The 20534-nt window shown below is 44.1% G+C and overlaps 1 protein-coding gene and 1 long non-coding RNA gene across 2 annotated transcripts; one reads left to right on the top strand and one right to left on the bottom strand.

Moving 5' to 3' along the window:
* Positions 1 to 1927: 1927 nt before the first annotated feature.
* Positions 1928 to 4189, bottom strand: LOC136752703 (uncharacterized). Its single transcript, XR_010817340.1, has 2 exons — positions 3860 to 4189; positions 1928 to 3763 (listed from the first exon to the last, which is right to left on the bottom strand). It is a non-coding gene; the product is annotated as an uncharacterized LOC136752703 (long non-coding RNA).
* On the top strand, positions 3748 to 19234 carry dnajc14 (DnaJ (Hsp40) homolog, subfamily C, member 14). Its single transcript, XM_066708221.1, has 7 exons — positions 3748 to 3887; positions 5878 to 7395; positions 9993 to 10099; positions 10276 to 10395; positions 10809 to 10969; positions 11168 to 11270; positions 14952 to 19234. The coding sequence occupies exons 2-7, from the start codon at positions 5923 to 5925 to the stop codon at positions 15307 to 15309; spliced, it is 2322 nt and encodes a 773-aa protein (XP_066564318.1). The 5' UTR covers positions 3748 to 3887; positions 5878 to 5922; the 3' UTR covers positions 15310 to 19234.
* Positions 19235 to 20534: the final 1300 nt, after the last annotated feature.

The following is a 20534-nucleotide window of genomic DNA, read 5'->3' as shown; positions in this document are numbered from 1 at the left end:
TATGTATGTGCCTACTATGCATGTATCCCCCATTCATTATTATTATTATTATTATTACTTGTACTATTATGTATTTTAATTGTTGCTTTGCACATTCAGATCATGCAAGTTTAGCTCAGGCTGCCATGCTTGATCCACAGACGTGTTTGTCGGTAAGCTTTACCCATGTTTACATTGTTCTTGTTTGTGTTTTTCCCCATTGGTTTAATCAGTCATCCTATTTCCTACTATTGTGATTTCTTCACACTGCAAGTCCCACACATGACCTGCCTGCCTGTGTGTGTGCTGTCTACATCTCTCTGTGTTAGTGTTTGATAACTCAATTGGCATTTATTATTTTTTAACTTTTAAGATAAATTGCCAATTGAAATCAAATCTCACCCTCTATTTGTAAACTACAGATCTGAACTTGACAGAGGCTATGTTTATAAGTATTCGAAAGATGCACCTGACAAAAGTTGACTTCATCCTTGCCAAAGCAAAGCGCTGGTGGCTTCAGAGTCCGAGTTGACCATATCCCTTTGCCAGGTGAATATGCACATTTCCTCTATGCTGGAGAAGAATCTACAACTCGCTCACTGGCTTCACATTGATGTTTACAGCCTGAAGCAGCAACCTGGTGAAAACGGACATCCTATTCTCTCTAGACGCCCTTCTTATAATCTAGTACAATCTAATTTGTCTAATTTTCTCATGATCGAGCAAAGAGAAATTCGAGACCTGCCATTGCACTTTGTCCCAGCTCAATACAAGGGCCCATATGTTCCCATATGCATGTCACTCCACTTCTCTGTGCTTTGGAAGGTAGAACTGAGGCCCTTCTGTGTAGATTTAGAGAACCTTGGAAGTATCCCTGTGCCAGGTGTCTATAGTCTATTTAAGTCACTTTAGATAATTGCATTTGCTTTAAATCTGATTATTGAAAGCAATCTGTTAATTGGGGTCTGGAAGGGGTGTGAGCCCTTGCAAAGCGGTGCTGTTTATCTAGTATAGAAGCTTGGGCAATTTTACTACAGGGGTGTCGGACCCCAGCTCCAGTCCTGGGCTCCTACAGTGTCTTCTATTCTGGTTTTTGTGCCAACAGGAGCTCTCCCTCATTCTATTGAACATTTTCAGCTTTTGTCTTTTACAGCTGATAGTCAGATTTTTGGTTTTGGTTTTGGTTTTTGTCGTTTTTTTAAAGCACTCTAAAACCCCAGTTAGACTGTAGCCATCCAGGATCTGACTGACGCTCCACTGAGGTATACTGTGGTGGTAGAAATCCTAAGATGTCTTAGAGCATCGCTGTCGTTTCATTGCGGAGGTTAAAATACTTTCATTTTTGCTTTTCTTTGAATTTTGTGAAGATTGTAAATTGTATGTATATAATTTTAATATTTTCACACATTGGGGTGGGTAATGTACATATCAGATCCACTGTTTCTTACTGAAAGGTTTGGATACAAATAAATTATTTTAAATGACCTTTGACTGACTCGCTGTGTTCAGTTCTCAAAGAAAAAAAAAAAAAATCAATCCCCTCCTTCCTATTCCACATAGTACTATAGTTGTACTTGGGAAGCTATTAATCCACACCTATCTTTCTCTTTTATACATTATATTTCTTAGCAGACAATACATCACATTACATACAATTGCCCATTTATACAGCTGGGTTTTTACTGGAGCAGTCTGGGTACATTCCCTTGCTCAAGGGTACAACAGCAATGTCCCCCACCTGGGATTGAACCCCAACCCTCTGCTCAGGAGTCCAGACCCCTTATTGCTACTCCACACCTCTACATGTCTGTTTGTGTTAGTGTTACTTTGATTTCATCCACATACCGAAAAATCTTTCCACTTTCCTAAGTTTTAACTGTCAAATCCTTAAACGATTGCTACTTTGACTTCCTTTTAATATGCAGGAAAAAAAGTCTTTCAGGAAGGATCAGGAGAGATTAGATTTGTTTTATTAGTTTTTGGAGAGTACAGAGAGAAGCAGCAAACGGCACAGATTCATATGCACAATTTTCATATTTCACAACTTCTACAGGTGATACAAAGGAACGATGCAGTTTTTATTGGTTTGACTGGGAGTAATTGAGCACCTGGTGCCAGATTTGTGAGCGAGTTCCAGCATTAATGTGGGACCTCAACATTGATCTCAATCTAACTGGTTTACATAAACCCAGATCGTGGAAAAGTGTGACCAAACCGGGGGCAGCTGTATTTAAATACAAATAATGCTGGGTTGTTGAAATTGTGAACTATGAATCTAATCCCTTCACTAGCAAAACTAAATACAAATGCAGATCTTTAATATAATGTCCCATTTCCAGAGAAGTTTGTCTCTGTAAATTTTCCACCCAAAGCTATAAAATAAAATGCATTTAATTCCTTTTCAGGTGTTTTGTCATACTTCTTTTCGTGTGTGTCTTAAGAAAAACAAGCGTCAAGTCAGCATGGCAGTGAAAGTTGTATGCATATGAATTTGATTTTAACAAGGGTGAAACAAAGGAGTACAGTTAATATAATAACATAAACACAGCAATAATATAATATATATTCATCATTACATGTCTAAGAACAAGAAGAGCCTGAGCAGATTAGTTTGACTAAGATTATATGTTATATGAACTGGTATCTTAGTGAATGGAGTAGTATTTACAATCCATTTAAAATTATGTGAAGAATTCTTATGAATTTAAATGCAGATTCAACAGTCTTTAGGCCAGATTACTAAATACCTAAGAAAGTTTTAAATCAGAAAGAGTTTCTCCCTGAGCCTGATAAGTAGAAACTAGTGATTCTACCATGTTTAGATGCTCTGTATTTTATGAACAAGTCTCTAAAGAGCAGGTCCATTGTACCATCTTTATTTATGGTTGACTAAATGACTGTTGTGGATTATTGATTTAGCTTGTTTTTAATAAAAGACTGTGCTTGCTGCCTTTGTAGATGCATAATGAAAAGTCCTCTCATTAAAACACCACAGAGCAGTAGGAACACTGTGTGCATTTCTTCTCCCTCATTACAGGCTAAAGGTCAATACTGACTTACAGACCGACTACAATGAAACCAGAATCAAAGGTCGCTTGGGAAAATCGAGTGATATACGCATTTTGTTGTTCATTTGAACTGTAGTCACATTTATTCATAACTTTAAATTCAACAGCGGCCTCTGTTGCTAACATGCAGTATTGCAGATTCAGTACTGTACACACTGTAGGCCTAACCCCAAACGGTGTGCAATCCATCCTGCATGTGAGGGAGACGGGGTATGCATGCTGCTGTTTTACTGAGCGGATGCCCAGTGTGTTTCTCACGTTGGCAGCTGCTCCGGTTCACTCGCACCATCTCTCTCTGGACGCCCTCGATAACATCGGCGCCGCCGCGTTTCTGGCGTCTGCACAGGGGGTGTTAAGAGCTCAACACGGCGGAAACCAGCTTTGAAGTTTGGCCGTGGCGGTTGGCTCGGCGGTTGCCCCCGGAAGTTAATGGGAGAAAAAGACAAACAACAACAGGAGCTGTAGCAGGAGGGGCAGCCGAAGCGGAGTGAGGAAGAGCCGGGAGAGGAGAGGAGAGGAGAGGAGAGGGGGAGAGGGAGAGAGAGAGAGAGACAGAGACAGACAGCGAGACAAGCTTTTAGAAAAAGACCGTGTAAATATAGAGGCCGGGCCGCCGCGGCGCTTTCTCAGCCTGGCCGGAGCCGCGCTGCTGTGTCTGTGTCCGGGCAGACCGCTCGCCCTCGGCTCGGTGTCCCCCCATGACGAAGGTTTCTTCCCTTTTAAAAAAACAAACAAAACAAAAACCAGCACTTTTAGTTAATATACATTTTCTTGGATGCCGACGATAAACTGCATGTTCTTGAAAATGTCACCTTGTCTCCCGGCCAATGCACGGGGAAAGTAAGTTTTGCTTGTTTTTATTCTTCTTGTTTTCTCTTTTCTTCTTGCACATTTGAGGTTTCGTTTCCAGTATATGGGGATGCGCCCAGTAAAGGAAGCGTCTTGTTCTTTTTTAAATGGTATTTAAATTGTATATAACAGCGTTGCGGAGGCTGTGTTTAGTGGTGCCACAATGCGCATGCGTGTCCTTAGCCGTTTAATCCTGTGCATTAAGCAGCATAAAGGTTACACTAGAGTACCTCTGAGTTGCTGTGACACAGTACAAGAGGGCGAAATTATAAAGCGTGCCGTAGGACACAGTACAGAACAAGACGTGTTAAGTATTAATGACGAATGGGCTATAGAAATATCCATTGCATAAAGTATTTACTAGAATTGCACCTACACATTCGTAATGGTTGATACTGGTAGGTTTACTGTTATTTTAAGCAGTGACATTTGCATTCAAAATATTAGAAATTGATAGAATACAGTTTGGGTTGCAGTGCATTTGAATATCCTCCCGGTTGCTATACCAATGCAACGTGTTTGTCTAACCGGTCTGTTAAGTGACTGTCAATGGTCCATCGTTTAATGTAGTTTATTCAATAAACAATGGCGACTTCGCTGCCGTTTATGATCATATTCAAACTTCTTTTTCGCTGGTGTCAATTGCAAAGCACCTAGAGTACTTTTGGAAATTGGATAGAAACAGCGCTGGGAACAGGCAGACCACTGTGTGCAAGATAAAAAGACATTATTTTGCAAATGATCACTAGAAACCTCTAAGATAAGGTGTACCATGCCTTTGGCTTTGATAAGACACATTTAATGAAAACTGTAGTTTTCAACTGAGCATTACGTCCATGTTTACAGAGGTTTGTGTGTGTTATTTTAGCAACACACAGCAAATGAAACACAGTAGAGTCCTGTCATGACTGTAGTACTTTGCCTTCTAAACCACGTGTTTAGGGATAGTCAACCTAGTCCTGGTTTGGAGAGGCTCTTTAAATATTTGCTATTTTGTTTTATAACTACTCTTTCCTTATGTAACCTTAACCTCATGTAAAACAAATTGTGTACACATCCTTATTGAGTGAAGGGTTTGACCAAAACAAAAAGAAAAGAAATAACCCTCTGGGAAATAAAAGAATAACAATTGTAACAATAATTCTCATAGTCATAAGATTGCTCAGCCTAGGCCTTTATTGGCAGTGCATGGATGCTGCTTTGGTCCTGCACCGTACTGGCAGTGTGTGGATTGAGATTGCAAAAATGCGTCCCTGTGGTGCAGATAAGAATTGCTTTTGTTTTCTGTGTGGCCAAGTAGGGAATTATAATTGAATCTGAGTCTTTGGCCTTCGACTCTTTTTAGACTACATCATGCCACCCACTTCTCGTGTCCCTGTCTGCTCCACCCAAGGAGCCATTGTTTCCAGATGAGACACTAATGACCCAGATTGTGTTCATGCAAGGGGCTATTCTCTCATTTAGGATAAGAACAATAAATAATAACATTGAAACGTCACTGTTTTTATTGGAGATCGTCAGTGGAATACAGTCTACACAATTGTTCTCAAAATTGTGGTGTACCCGATTGCTTTTGAATCAGCTTTCTCTGTCACCCATGTGCAGTCCGTTTCCCTTTGTTTCCCCCCACGCTCTCTCTCTGTGCATCTCCCCTGCTCAGTCAAAAGGGCTTCCGTCTCCCTCGCAACACTTTGTTTGTCCATGTTTTACTGCCTTAATACACCCTAGGCCATTGCTCAATGTATTTGATCAGTGGCTAATGTGGTTAAGTGTAAAAGTGATTTATTAGTTACAAAAGTTATTGACTGGCAGGTCTTAATGGAAAATGAGTACAAAGCATTTCTAATTTGTGTGGTTTTTGTTTTGTTTTGTGTGGTTCCCTGTGTTCCGACCTTCTCCTCTCTGTGAATACTGTTTATTAGGTAGTAGTATTTTACATTTACAAATATAAAAACATTCTTCTCCTCTCTGTGTGTGGCAGATGAGCATGGGTGGATCATGAAGGCTGGAGGACTCAAAGCTTGCGATGGATAAGAAGGCTCGCAATGCCAGCAAGAGCACCCTAGCAGAGGAGCCACTGCCGACTGGTGGGGGGGTGGGCAATGGAGTGTGCCATGGCCTTTCCCCCCTTCCCCACTCGCTGTGCACTGAACCCTCCCCAGAGCCAGGGGACGGGACAGACTCTCAGGCCCAGCACCAGCAGCCATCGGTGACGGTGGAGACCTGCAGGGCCCAGGGGGTGCTCTGGGAGGAGACGGCAAGGGAGGGCCTGGCTTCCAAGGCCTATCTGGATGACTTCCCGGAAACAGAGCGGTCAAAGCAGGCCGACGCCTTGAAGGGCCCGTTACCCAATGGGGTCCCAGAGGGCGGGGTGCAAGCTGGGGATCGGAGCCCAGTTTCGGGAGGGGATCTGGAACCAAAGTCTCTCAGTGAGCCCCCTATTTGCGAACGCCTTCCTTCTGGTGAGGTGGATGGAGGGAGTGTGGAAGGGGACGGCAAAGAACATAAAGAGCTGTCAGAGGAGGAATCGGAGAAGGAGGGGGAAGAAGAAGAAGAGGAGGAAGAGGAGGAGGGGGGACGAGAGGCAAGGGTGAATGGGCTCTCGGGCCCTCAACGAGCAGGGAAGAGGCAGAAAGGCAGGGAGAGGGAGCGGCCAGGCCTGGGGGAGTCATCCTCTTCCAAGGCGGCGGCGTCCTCGGGCGGGAGGCATAAGCAGGCCCGACGCAGGAACAATGGCCACCACCACCACCACCACAGCCAGCAGGGCCGTTCCCGGGGCCCCTCGGGGTGGGGAGGCCTGCCACTAAGCCGTGAGCTGCTGTGGGACTGGGTGTGGCCGCGGGGAGAAGCCTGCCTGCGCATACTGGTGGACCTGATTGTGCTGTTCGCCCATCGCTGCGGGGAGGGGGTGGAGGTCGCAGGGACCCTGCTCTACATCTGCGGCTCCCAACTGCTCTGCAAAGCTACGGACATTGGCACTCTCCGGCGGGAAGCCGGGCTCTGGGGGAGTGTCCTAGCTGAGAGGGGCCGGTGGACTGTGGGGGCCCTGCGGGACATGGGGCGTGGCCTGGCTAGTGGAGGGCGCCGTGTCCTGGGCACCCTCCTCACGCTGCTCTGCCTGGCTCTCCTGTGTGCCACGGGGGGCCTGCGCTGGGCTGGGGGGGCACTGGAGAGGCTGTGCGGGGGCAGGCTGGGCCGGGGCTGGGAGGCACTCTGGCAGAGCAGAGCCTGGGCGATACTGGTGGGGGGTTGGGCGAAATTCAGGACTGCACTGAGGTGGGGCACCCTCTCTTCATCCCCCTCCTCCTCCTTTTCATCACACTCTGCCCCAGATTCCCCAGGCGGAACTGGACGCTGCCAGCCTGGGGAGGAGCTGGAGAGGCTGCTGGCGCTGGCCCAGCTGCCTGAGGAGGAGCTGGACCCCTTCAAGGTGCTGGGAGTGGAGACCAGCGCCACCGACGGCGAGCTGAAGAGAGCATACCGGCAGCTGGCAGTGCTGGTGAGGGAGCTGTGCACTGGGGGTTGGGGGGGGCAGACAGTTCGGTCACTATTTTATAGCTGATGTTTGTTTTTTTATATATTATTTATTTATGTATGTATGTATGTATGTATTTATTTATTTATTTATACTTTTGCAACTGTACTAAACCAATGATGTCAAGCCCTGGCTTCCCAGTCCAGTTCTGTATGTCCACCCTAAATTCCTAAATTGGCCAACTTTTAAAGACTGGAAACACTGGTTAATTAGCAGTCAAGTAACTGAGCCCCTTAGTCTTTTCTGGGCCTTGAGAGTTTGGAGCTCCATTGAGCTGAAAGCCAAGCTTTTTGGAGTCTTTATAAATGGGAAATGGCATGGGTTTAATACTGAGCCGTAAAGCCTGCTGCATTCGGACTCTCCAGGGGACCTCTCTCTTGTGTAGAGAGGGATTACAAACTTATACAAAATAGTACAGAGACCCAGGTGCAGTAGTACTGTGCTGATAACTGTTAATGAATTCCAAAGCGCAGAAGTCTGTGGGGTCTGCTGGTGAAGAGGAGCGGGACAGGTGATTTACATTCTTATGGCTAGACAGTGGGGGATTTTGGCAATAGTCTGGTTGTCTGTTCTGAACAGCTTGATTCAGAAGTTAGTCATGGCCCACCCTGTTGCTAGAGAGTCAAAGTCCTGCAGGCTTTCTGTGTGTCTAAATCATCTGACACTGAATACCTTGAACACACAGCAAAAAATAAGCTCAACAATTGAATGAAATAAGTAGCTGGCAGTTTGGATATACCAAAAACCAGAAGGCATTAAATATGCCTGAAATAGGCCTCTGAAGAATGTGGTTATAAATGAAGAGGCCGGGCCCTGCTCTAGCTGTCTAATGAAATGGACATCTAAACAGGCCATAGTAAGAGCGCCTTGATGCCATCTCTCTGGGTTAAGGGGGTGGGTTATGCTCAGTGATTGCAGCTGTTGTTGTGGAGCTCAGTCAGATGAGCTGCCAATAAAGCCTTCAGTGGAAGACCCCTCTGGTTGAATGGCCGTGGGGTTTGCTGATGGCTCTAAAGTGTGTATGATTATGGTTTTATTTGTTTCTTGTATGGAATCCTAGTCTAAGTGCAGTTGAAATTGTGAGTGCAGTCTGGAGGGTGATGTTGGTGTCTTATGGAAAACCAAGTGATTCCTGTTGAAAATCTGTTTTCATGCCAGCCCCAGCAGGAGTGTTTGAAGTCGCCACGAAATCTGTAAATCTCATACCCAGTAATAGGAAGTAAATGAGATTTAATATTGGTCCATTTGACTGGTTTTGGTGCTTATACTAGGTAGCCTAATATGAAATGTCAGTGCTTCTAGTGTTAAACCCATCCCTAAACAAGTTTTAGTCCGAAGTGTTGAATGCTTTATCAGAAGTTGCCGTGAAGAGTTTTGGGGAGATTGTGTCTCCTTGATGTACTCCTTTGCAGATTTTGATTTAGTCAGTGTCTTGGTAGAGTCAATTTACTGATGTTGCATTGTAGATATATTTAAGGAGTTATGTTTTCTCGATGTTTTGATTTCTTAGAGCTCTGATGACTAAGTGTATATATTGAATCAAATTCTTTCTGGTAGTCAATAAACCCCAGGCACAGAGGATGCTCATATTCTCTGCATCTTTCCAATATTATTTCCAATCTTGTTAAATCTACTTCTGAATCCTGCTGAGTTTGTGTATATTATATTATGAACCTGACTGTTGGAGCAGCTGGCTGGCCCCCCATTGCGGGAATATGACCTTTAACCTAAAACCCAGTCCGGGCGTGGGCACTGACTAACAGTGGAGCGCAGTCCATAGCTAGCCTTGGGCTGCTATTCAGCTTACCGAGTAAAATGCTTAACACAGCAACAATGGCGAGGCTGGCTTGTGGTCGAGGGGGTCAATAAAGGTATTTGTAGTCTGGGTCCAGTCCAGGGTCCATATCCAATTTGGGGTCTCAAAACAAAGCATGGTCAAAGCCAAGCAATCGCACAATCCAACCCTCCTGTGTTTCCCCTCAGGTGTGCTGTGATTAGATAATGCCTGCTCTTCCTTTTATAGAGCTTGCCTTCATTATTGTCAGCAGGTGTGTTGCACCTGCTGGGCAGACAGGTGTCTGTGGAAAGGTTTGTGAGCTGTAGGCCTGCGAATGCCTGACTGATCCACCAGGGGGAGCTCCTTTTTGTATTAAAGCAATTGTGTTCTTTGCCCTCACAGTGTGTTGTATAGCTATGGCTAAATTAAGGAATGCAATAGGTTACTTTTCCATACTGATATTATCGGTTAGTGACGTTGGCATTAACCAAGGCTTCTGCTGGATGGAGTTGGGTTGAAAACTGAGAGCACAAGCTCAGAGATGGGTGATTGCAATGTTCATATTTTAGTTTGTAGTACCCTGAAATTCCACAAGAGGGGGCCCCAACACTGTCAAAAGCAAATGTAGGAAAAAATGTAATGTCACTGCAGAAATTACATCTGTCTCTCACTCCCCCCCTTCTCCTTCACTCACACCTTTCCTCTCTCTGTGTCACCCATTTCCCCTCACCCCCTTTCTAACCCCAACCTTCTCGTCCTTCCTCTCTCTGTTGGCCTGCGGCAGGTCCACCCAGACAAGAACAAGCACCCGGGGGCTGGGGAGGCTTTCAAGGTCCTGAGAGCTGCCTGGGACATCGTGAGCAACCCAGACCTCCGTCGGGAGTACGATCTGTAAGAGCCCCCTGCACTGCCACACTGAGCGCGGCCTGTATGTTAGGGCTGCCCACTTCTGATGGTTATTCCTGCTGTCACTAGCGACATTTGGTATTGAGAATCGTTTACACTTGAAGAATTAGACAGCGGCACACTGAGTAGTTCTAATGACTGTGTCTGTGTGTCTCCATCAGGAAGCGCATGGCAGAGACAGAGTTATCCAAGTCGATGAATGAATTCCTCAGCAAACTGCAAGATGACCTGAAGGAGGCGATGAACACCATGATGTGCAGCAAGTGTGAGGGCAAACACAAGTAAGACTGCATCCCTGCTCTTAAGAGGGGTTAAATAAATACAACACTATTTTTGATGTTCCAGATCTATATAAGGGTGCCTATTTTTTCCTGATGGTACTACTTGCTTGAGCTGGAAAGAATTGTCATCGATATTCCCAGTCTCAAAGAAAGTATGGAGATCTGGGAAAGAGTCGCAGATTAGTGTTGTTGAAAATTGCCTTCTGTCAGGCGATACAGAACCTGCTAGAGTCCCCAACGCTCGATCAGTGTGTGAAAGGCAAGACTATTAAAGAACAGATCTCCCTAGTTGGATTTAAAAATGCAACAACCACTCAAACTAATACAGATTCATGAAAATATGATAAAGAATTTGAATTGGGAGGGAGCTGGTGGTAGTTGCCCCTGACGGCCCTGTGTCCGTGTCTCTCCAGGCGCTTTGAGATGGAGCGGGAGCCCAGCCAGGCCCGGTTCTGTGCTGAGTGCAACAAGAGACACAGCGCTGAAGAGGGGGACTTCTGGGCCGAGTCCAGCCTGCTGGGCCTGCGCATCACCTACTTTGCCCTCATGGATGGCAAGGTCTACGACATTACAGGTATCCCTGCCCTGCCTCACTCACTCACTCTCTGACATAGGGGTGGCCAGCTATGTTCCTCTGGATATGTCAGCAGTCAGGCCATGCAGGGACCCTGGTTCTTGTGTTTAATGACTCAAGTGCTTAGTGGTTAATTAATCTTATTGATCCTTCTTTCTACCCCCACCTTCTCTCTCTCTCTCTCCTCTCTCCTGGCAGAGTGGGCAGGCTGCCAGAGGATTGGCATTTCCCCAGACACTCACCGGGTGCCCTATCACATCTCCTTCGGCTCCAAGACCAACAGTAGCACCGGCCGGCACAGGTCAGTCCCAGCGTCTGTCCCACATCCCTACAGTAATATCGGATCCATCTAATGGATTAAAACAAAAACATTAATTCAGTCATTCAGGTTCTCTAATTGGACACCGTTGCCCTCCAGGAACTGAGTTTAAAACCCCTGCTCCAACATCTACACCAGCTCCTTCACAATGCCTGCTTACTGCCAATGTTTAGGCCAGTCCCAGCCTACATTCATTCGGCATTTAATTCTGCCTTCTCAGAAATCTCAGTGAAGAACTAGAAATCTGCCAGACTAAGCATGCATTTTGTGTCCGTAATTCCTTTCCATGAAAAGGTCGCTGTTTAAAGTGCAATTGGGAGATTTGGAGCAGTGTACCAGTTAGTCATTAACTTTACTGTGTTTTTTTTAAATAACATGTTCTCAGGATCAACTGAGTGTAGTTTAGTTAAGGCTTTTTTGACCAAGTAATTTGTGTGAAGTGCAGGAGGGACCTGCAGATTTGATTAAAGCGTGTTTCCCTTGTGAGGTAGTATTTTGTGCAGGAGAGATTGTATCTCAGTCTCCACCTCTCCTGTCTAACAGTGACCACAGCGCCGATCCTCTCTGGGCAGCCAGGTTAGCCTGTGTCGGCCTGTTTATATTGTCAGGCCGTGGTCACCGAGCCTGTATTTCATCATGATGCGTCTCTGCTTTGCATTTCTGCCAACTCTGTATTCTTTGCTTAGCAATAGATTTTCTTTAGTTATTTTGTCCCAATGTTCCAGATAGAGCAGTGCTGATCTGAAGCTAGTTATTACTGTTAGGGGTCAGTGCTAGCTGACTGAGAGGACTCTTCTCTGGGCTGAGCTCTTGGGCTTTCAGGGCCTTGTACTGCAGCGAGTCGCCTGCCGGTGCATCCATGATGTTAGTGCTTTCTTCTGAATGGGTACGAGCAGCAGGTATTGTCCTAATTTAGCCTTGCATGCAGTTTTGGGATTTTACTGAACTCTCCGTGCATGGTTTCTAATGGGTGTTTCTTCCTTATTGTGTAGTTCTGTTCAGTGAGAGCTACTGGTTGGATGAAACTGTCAAGTATTTTGGGCCAGATTCTGACTGATCTATTTGTTTTGTTTAACCCCCTATTGATGTTATGGAAGCTTTTCCTTTTAGTTAATTCCCTGCCAGGAGGTTAAAGCTCCCTGACGCACAGATGGTCAGGCCCAGGTGTGTGTGGAGTGCCCTGTGCTACAGGGCAGTGTTTCCCAGAGTGAAGTGGTGTCTTCCTGACATCTGGCTGTTTTCTGAAAGATTATGATTTTAGTTTTCTTCGTTGCTCCTTCATGGAGAGTGGACCCTACTTAAACTGTGTGCATTGTAAAAAGTGTTAAAATAGGACACTGACCTCGGTGAGTGTGGTTAAAGCATCACAACCTGGTTTATTAAAACCTGTGGCTCACCACAAAATCGCAAAATACATCAATGTTAAAGAAACATACAAAAAATAAAACAGGACCTAATAAATAAGTAACCACTACTTATTTAAAAAAAAAAAAAAAAAAAAAAATGGGAAGCAGGAATAAATAAATAAGTTACCAATATCTGAAATAAGGAATGAGTAACCATTACTTATGTTTTGCAAACCCTGAAACACACACACAAAATAAACATTAACCAATAACAATAACCAAAATAACCATGCTTTTTATTGGAAATCACAAATAAGTAATGATTAACCATTACTTATTTTTGGAATAGTAAAAAATAAGGAATCAACTTCACGGAGGTCCGATCTCCACTGAACTGATTATATGCATATACCCCCAGAAAGTGTCATAGGCAGGGTTGTCCGTTACTGAATTGTTGTGGGGGTGGGTGTGTGTGTGTGTGTTGTCGAGAGTTTGGGGTGGAGCAGGTGCACTTGTTTGTTTGCTTTTTTTTGTGAGCTTGTATAATGGTAGAAGAAATACTGACATTTCCTGGCTGCACAAAGTACTCTGCTATGAGAAACTCCCACCTGTATCTGTATCCAGAAGCAGCTTAATTTTAACTATTTATTGATGCAATTGGGCTGTAGTAATAAGCTAGTAATTTGTCCCTCACGGAAGCTGTGTACCACCTTCTGTAATCAGAAACTGTTGCATTACTTATTTTTGTGAGCTCTTGTACAGTGTAATCCGACTCTAAATGGCAAGGTACGGTGTTCCTCTTCATTGAGAGATGTGTGAATGTATGGAGCAGGGGTTCCCAAAGTTTTGTACCTGGGAGGAAAATCTCTTAGTTGCATATGCAAATTAAAAAGTTTTCCTTGATCCAAAAATCAAAACAACAGTTGAACTCCTGCGGTAGATCTGTGATGAAAGCAGCACTCTCTGCTGCTGTCTCGGTGGCAGCGAGCTCTGCGTGGTGCACTTCTTATATGCGTGGTTAGAGTCCAAGGTGGTTGCCAGCTGTTATGTGGCATTTTAGTCGCTGAAGTTTTGGCTGAAAAGCCTTAATGTCAAATAACTGGTAGATGAATAAGCAGATTCAGATGATTAAGCAGTGATGTTGACAAGGAAATGCAAGGTCAGAGAGCCATTTTTAATTTGAAGAAAGTTGCACATCTCCCCCTTTGTCTGCTGGGAAACCTTTTATTTCCAAACAAAGGTCAAAGTGTCGCTTAAGCACTGTGCCTGTAATAAACCACTAAACTTTTTTTATATATATATATATATATATATATATATATATATATATATATATATATATATATATAATCACATCTACATATTCTGCATCCACTTCTACCTACAAGGATCGGAACTGCTGGTGATTCATTTTTACCATTGTAACAGCTTGCATCACTTCCCTTAAACCAATACACTTTTCACACAGTTGCTTTTGTTGCAAAATAGTGGTATTTCATAACTTTCACAGCACTTTCTGACTAACACATTTCTGCAGCTGACCATTGCCGGTGACCTGCCTGATGTAATCCCTGCCATTGTTTCCCCAAGATACAAGATGCATACTCATCCATTACTGTTGTTCAGTACGCAAACAAATCTGCCCTCTTGGTGCCACTGTGACGCGTCTGCATGCCAGCCAATTCTTGAGTTTTTGAATGCCCCCAGAATATTGATGTCTGTTCTCAAAGTCTTCGATTTTCTTAATTTTCTTTAGACTTATACCATGTACATCCAGGGTTTTTTGGTCTCTGGCCTTTAGATCATCTTCCTGACTGACACGGGCCTCCACCTCATTCATCATCTAGTCCAAACCAGAGAGCTTATTTTATTTTATTTCCGCAGACTCCACTCTCTCAGCGTGTCGCTTTGGTAGGTCAGCGGTTTATTGGCGCTTTTGGTTTCTTTTAAAATTATGCTCAAGTCTTTAATCTATTTGTTGCTCAGACATGTTTTTTGGAGAGAGATTCATGGAGGCCTCAGACTCCTATGTGGGCTTCTATGTCATGTTCCATAGTATCAACGGTGTCATTCTGGGTTTTCTGGTAGATGATGGTTTTGGTTCGATAATTATTTGATGATAATTTGAGTCTGATTTATTATTTTCTGGAATAGTTTCTTTATCTGTTAGATTTACACCTTCTATCGGTACTGTGTGTTAATGTAAGTTTAGTATGGTTATTAAGTTCTCTCACTTTCTACTTCTAATTTCAGAGTACAGTGTAAGTAACTCCCTCATTCCTTTTCTTGATCTCTCTCTCTGCATCTGTATGTGCAGGACCCCCTCGGAGGGCCCCCCAGGACCAGGACCAGGACCAGGACCAGGACCAGGACCCAGCCCCGGCCCCGGCTCGGCGGCTGACCTGCAGGACTTCTTTAACCGCATCTTCCAGGGTGCCCCCAACGGAATGGCCAATGGGGGCTTCTTCCCTCCACCGCCACCCGCCTCCTACCCAGGGGCACCGGGCGGTCCCAACCCCTTCAGTTCTGCCAGCACCTCGACCTCCAACCTCCCTACCTCCCCGAATCCCGGCCCTGGCTTCCCCCCAGGACCGTCGCGCCCAGAGAGCGCTTCCAGGACCGAATGTGGCAAACCCAGGCGCCGCAAGAAAGTGCGCCGGCCTTTTCAGCGCTGAGTGGCTCCCCTACAGTATACACATAGACATATATATATACACACACACACACACAAGCACGCTCGCTCACAAGTGCTCTCTCTCTCTCTCTCCTCTCTCTCTCTCTCTCTCTCTCTCTCTCTCTCTCTCTCTCTCTCTCTCTCTGTGGGCATCCCTGTCTCTGGGGACAAAACACACACCACGCAGAGCTGAAACAGAGGGAGTTTGAAGAAGAAATGAAGGCAGAAAAGTAACAGAACAGAGATTGGGGAAGGGGGGGTGCTTTGTGTACCTTGTTGCAACTTGGGGAAACGTAGCCATACCTGACACTTATTACACAGTAAACCAACATTCTTTTTATTTTTTCTCCCTCTCTCTTTGGTCGGTTTCTTTTATTTTCTGTGGAATCGTTACTTTCAGATTGGCCAAAGGAAAACTTGTTTTTTTGTTTTTAATCTCTCTCCGATGACCCCACCAAGTATTCGTGGTACAAGTATAACGAGGATTGGGGTTGGTGTTGGGAATGGTTCTAGTGGGACTAACGGTGACCTGTAGAAACCGAAGGTTATATTCAGAGGTTTGCAACACAGGAAAGTTCTGCACACAGTCCTGGGTTCTCTATAGAAGCAATGCTGTAGGGTGGCTGTGCAGTGTGAATTAGTGTGCCAGGCTGGTGCCAATGATCCTGGGCAGGGCTGAGTGCCAGTGCTGAATCTAGTGCCCGGAGCTCCACAGGGCAAAGCATAATGTAGATCTGGTAGGTTTTACGTGGAGTGCAGCAGTGGTGAACTTGGTTTTGCTTCCCAAAGTAAAAGTACTAAAGGAGAAGGAGTAGATACTGTTTTCACAGGCCTTTTGCACACAGAAACTGGCTGTGTGGTTCCAGCACAGATCATGTGGATCAAAGTGTCTGTTTTTGTCAGCGGTAACAGGCAGCCCCATTAGCTGGCAACAATCCGCGTTAAAGCGCTGCAGGGAAAATCGTGCAGTATGCCCCACCCAACTCGTGTGTTGCCCTCTTCAAAAGGCTGTGGAAGAGTTTTTTTTTCATCCGCTGCTGATGTGAGCCAACCTCTGACCTCGCCTTCCCCTCATTGTGTGTCATCCTGTCTGAGGCTCTGAGGATCTGCTGTCCCCATCTCCCCATAGCCACTGCTTGTCCTGTCTAACAAGCTGCAAAATCACTTCTGTGTTTAGCATTTGTCTAATCTGGGTGGGGGGGGGGGGATCATTGGCAGTCAGGGGCAGTGTGGGTAGGCCTAACACGTGTGTTGATTACAAAGCTGCTCAGATCACTAGGATGTTAAGCCAGGATCTGGAAGGCAGACCGAAGCAAAAAGAGGAATTGAATTGAACTCTTCTCTTCCCCCACCATAACTTCTGTGTCTAAGCCAATCGGATCCTAGCCTTTAAAGCAGGGGTATGTGATTCGGTTCCTGAATGCGCTGATTGTACAGGAAGCATTCAGTTAGTGACTGCTGAAATCTGGAAAACTCATCTGATTTGACTACACTTATTTAATTGTCACTGGAAAGGGATTGGAATCCAGCAGCCCCCAGTGGCCCTCAAGAACTGGAATTGCCAACTCCTACAGTAAAGTTAAAAGCCTCTTGTAAAATCCTGATGTGTAGATTGAAGGACTGATCTTACTCTGCATTTGCCACTACCTTCACCAAAACGCTCCTTGCGTTGAAAAAAAATCTGCAGCCGTTCCTTCAGTTATTCCCAGTCCTGTGTAAACGTATGAAGGAGGTTGGGAACCACTTGGTGTTTTGAGGGGTAGCTCAATGTTACGGGAATACTGAGGTATGATGTTTTTAACTGATTAGTTGTCAGTGGAGGCAAAACTCCTTTTAATGTGACCATGGTGTCTTTAAATGAATGTATTTTAAGGCTGGTAGCGACGTGTTAGTTGTTTTGAAGGTTTCAAGCTGACCGATCGAACCATGCAGTACTTCACAGTCCGAGGGAGTTGCGTACTTAACTATAAAGTTGCATTAAAAAAATGTATACTTTTCCACATCTGAGGTAGATGTCAACACATTTATTCCCAGACTTTTTCATCCACAAAAGACTGTAGCTTATTTTAAATGAAGGCAATTCTATTTAATGAACAAAGTCAGGTTTGTTCCTTCAAACTGAGAAACGAAGCAGTGTGTTGCTTTATTGTATTATTAATTGTTTACATATATATTTTTGTGATGATAAGGAAACATACTCTTTATTTATGATGCTGATCTGTGGCCATTTAAAAAAAAAAAAAAAAAAAAGCTAAGAAGCCCCTCTTCTTTTGAACTGATTTACCTTGTAGGGAGTGGGAACTTAGTAGACTTTGTCCAGTGCATGGCAGACCCCCCTGGTGACACTGGGACAGTATAGTTCCCAAAAATAAAAAACCCCGGTTGTATCCTTTGAGATCAATAACGCTGATTGTATAGACGATTGCCAAGATTTGACCAGATAAACCCCAAGATGAACCCAGTGTCCAATCCAAGGAGGGAGTTGCATTCTAAGTTTGTTTGAAGATACGCTAGATTCTGCTAGTCCTGGCAGTATAGCCCAATACGATTGTGATGGGATTTTAAGCAAACCTTTAGAGAAGCCAAATGTTTGGAAATTAATTTAAATCCAAGGGATTAAATTATTTGGATGGTGTCTCCATTTGCCTTTGGAGGGTCATCGCGCAAAGAACAGACCACAAATTGAGCTGTCAAGAAGAGTGAAAAGTAGGCCAGCCTTCTGTTCTCAAGGACTGGATTTGTTGCATCTGTGAGATATAAGGTATATGCAAAAAACTAAAAACACAAATGTGTGTGTATATATTGCAAAAAAAAGTTTTGACAATCATAGGTGTGCAAAGTGGAAACGGGGGTTGTGATTTTATTTCCCAAGAATTGTACATTATGAAACATGAAGATTGTGTAAAAGATAATTTCTTTTTTTGTTTAGTTTGTTTCCAAGAAGAATAAATTCTAAAGTGCTTACTGCTTCAAAGAGGTTTAATTTTTTTTGTTGGTCTGTTGCAGTTTTAATTGATTTCTTATGTTCTAACGGGATGGATGGAAGTTATGTATCCTTCATGGCCACAGTGAAATAAATACATAATATACATATATATATCTATGGTGTATTACCAAAAGTATTGTAACAAACCTTGCTTTGGATGGTGGCGGAGGAGGACATGTCTAGATATATATGTATATTTTTTTGTGTGCAAGATACCATGATCCACAGTACTGCTAGCACCCATTCCAAATGCTACAGTGTGGCCCAGTGTCTATGTCAACCCTAACACTGTCGAAAGGGTTCAGAGTGCAAGAGGGCAGCCAAAGAGAAGCCAGAAAAGATTTCAAGAGATGGCTCATATCTCAATTCCATAGATAGAACACCCCTGGGATGAACTGGCATGGTGAAAATGGGAGGAGGCTGCAGCGTTTCTCTTTGTGCTGGGGGAAACGAAGGTGCAGTATATTTTCCAGCTACACATAGAGAAAAGTATTTAGCGGTCATTCAAGCCAAGGTTAGGCCTCTGCCACAGCCTGTTCAGTATGATCGACTTTTGTGTCTCGTCTGGCCCGACACGTCTGGTAATTTTGTATAAGTTGGACTTCATAGAGCAAGAGTCTATTTACCAAAAAAGAAAGTAGACTTTTATTATTTGCCTGCAATTGTACAGGCATTGCTTCATGTATGCAGTACTGCTTTATTTTACATTTCATGCTTTCAGTTTACCCCACAAGCCCAAATAGTTGGACGATTTTAGGGTTTCGGTTTGGATTTGCAATGATTTTGTGGACTTGCCCTGAGGTCAAGTCTTCAAAAGAAAACCCTGATCAGATCTCTGCCCAGTTTTCAACACCCGACTGGGTGAAGTGCAATAATGCATTTCTCATCTCCTATCATAAAACCAATCTAATACTTCTGCATTAAACATTTTGATTGAAAACTTTTAAGTATCCTGTGTGTTCCTGCCTCAGCTCGGGTGCTCTGGTCCTGTATAACCTACAACTACAACTACGACTGATTCAGAATCTTGCCCTATTTCTGTGTCCAAATACAAGTGCACCAGACTACTATGATGCACTAATAATACTAAATTTTATTCTAATCCTTGTGCACTTTCCCCATTTGAGTCTAGTTGTCCATTTTCTCCATCGGCCTTCATAATGCTAACAAAAGCCTTTGTAATATCAGACGTTTCTATTTGTATTAATTTTCCCCAACACATTTACAGGACCTGTTCTTGCGGCACTTTGATCTCATCTGCACGGGCCAGTCAAAACCACAGAATGGCAATAGCTGTGAATTTGCACACTACATCCGCCACTGATGGGAACACTTTTTTTTTTTTTTTTTTTTTTACGTGCTTCCTTTATGTATTCAAATCTTGTGGCTCTTCTACTGCTAACTTTGCTCTGCTCTGTACTAATGATTCATATCCATTAGCACTTATTGCTTCTCTGATAACAATCTGACCTCAGTTTCTTCCTCAGATCAGTGCCACTCACCAGGTAATCTTTTCCCCAGGCAAAATGTTTTTTTGTTTTAGTTTTTTTTCCCTTCCAAAGGGCAACATACAGTGCCTTATATATGTACTACAAGACATTACAATGACTAATTTAATTAAAGTAAAAAATCATCAATGGAGGTGGGGGGATGGTTGGTCAGGAACTGTGCATTCTGGGAGCTCCCTGGCCACTCGTTCCACCACTACGTCGAGCGAGGAGAAAGGGAATAACGGATCTGGAGTGGAGAGGGTGAGGGGATAGAGGAGGAGATGAGAGAGTGGAGGATGAATGGGATGTTTGTGAAGACTGGTGGGCAAGGTCTAGCACCATGATTTAAATATGGGTCGGGAAAAACAAGTTATAAGGATCTGGGCTTTTGTGAAGTTTGTGCTGCTCACTATCAATGTGCATCTTGCTTTTAGTGCTGAAAACATTCTTCTTATCCATAATGGCTGTCCTAAGCTCATAAGTTTCAACCTTGATCCTGGAGAGCTCCCCTGTCCAGTTCTTTTATATATTACACCTGTAAATCCCCTTGCTGGCTATTGATCGATGATGCATGGCACATGGTTGATGAAAAGGGAGCTGTGGTCCTTGAGATGCTGAATGGAACGATGTGTTTCCATGTTGATGATGTAGGGGTGATGCATAAAAGCTGCTGGCCAGGAAATCTGCAAGGCCAGATGCCTGGATTTAAAAATCTTTCCTCTCACCTCCTGCCTCCCATGTCCTCTCACA

This window comes from Amia ocellicauda, chromosome 7 (genome assembly GCF_036373705.1).
Source record: "Amia ocellicauda isolate fAmiCal2 chromosome 7, fAmiCal2.hap1, whole genome shotgun sequence".
Taxonomy (NCBI): Eukaryota; Metazoa; Chordata; class Actinopteri; order Amiiformes; family Amiidae; genus Amia; species Amia ocellicauda.
The sequence above is the reverse complement of the archived record's forward strand: the minus strand, read 5'-3'. Positions and strand labels throughout refer to the sequence as shown.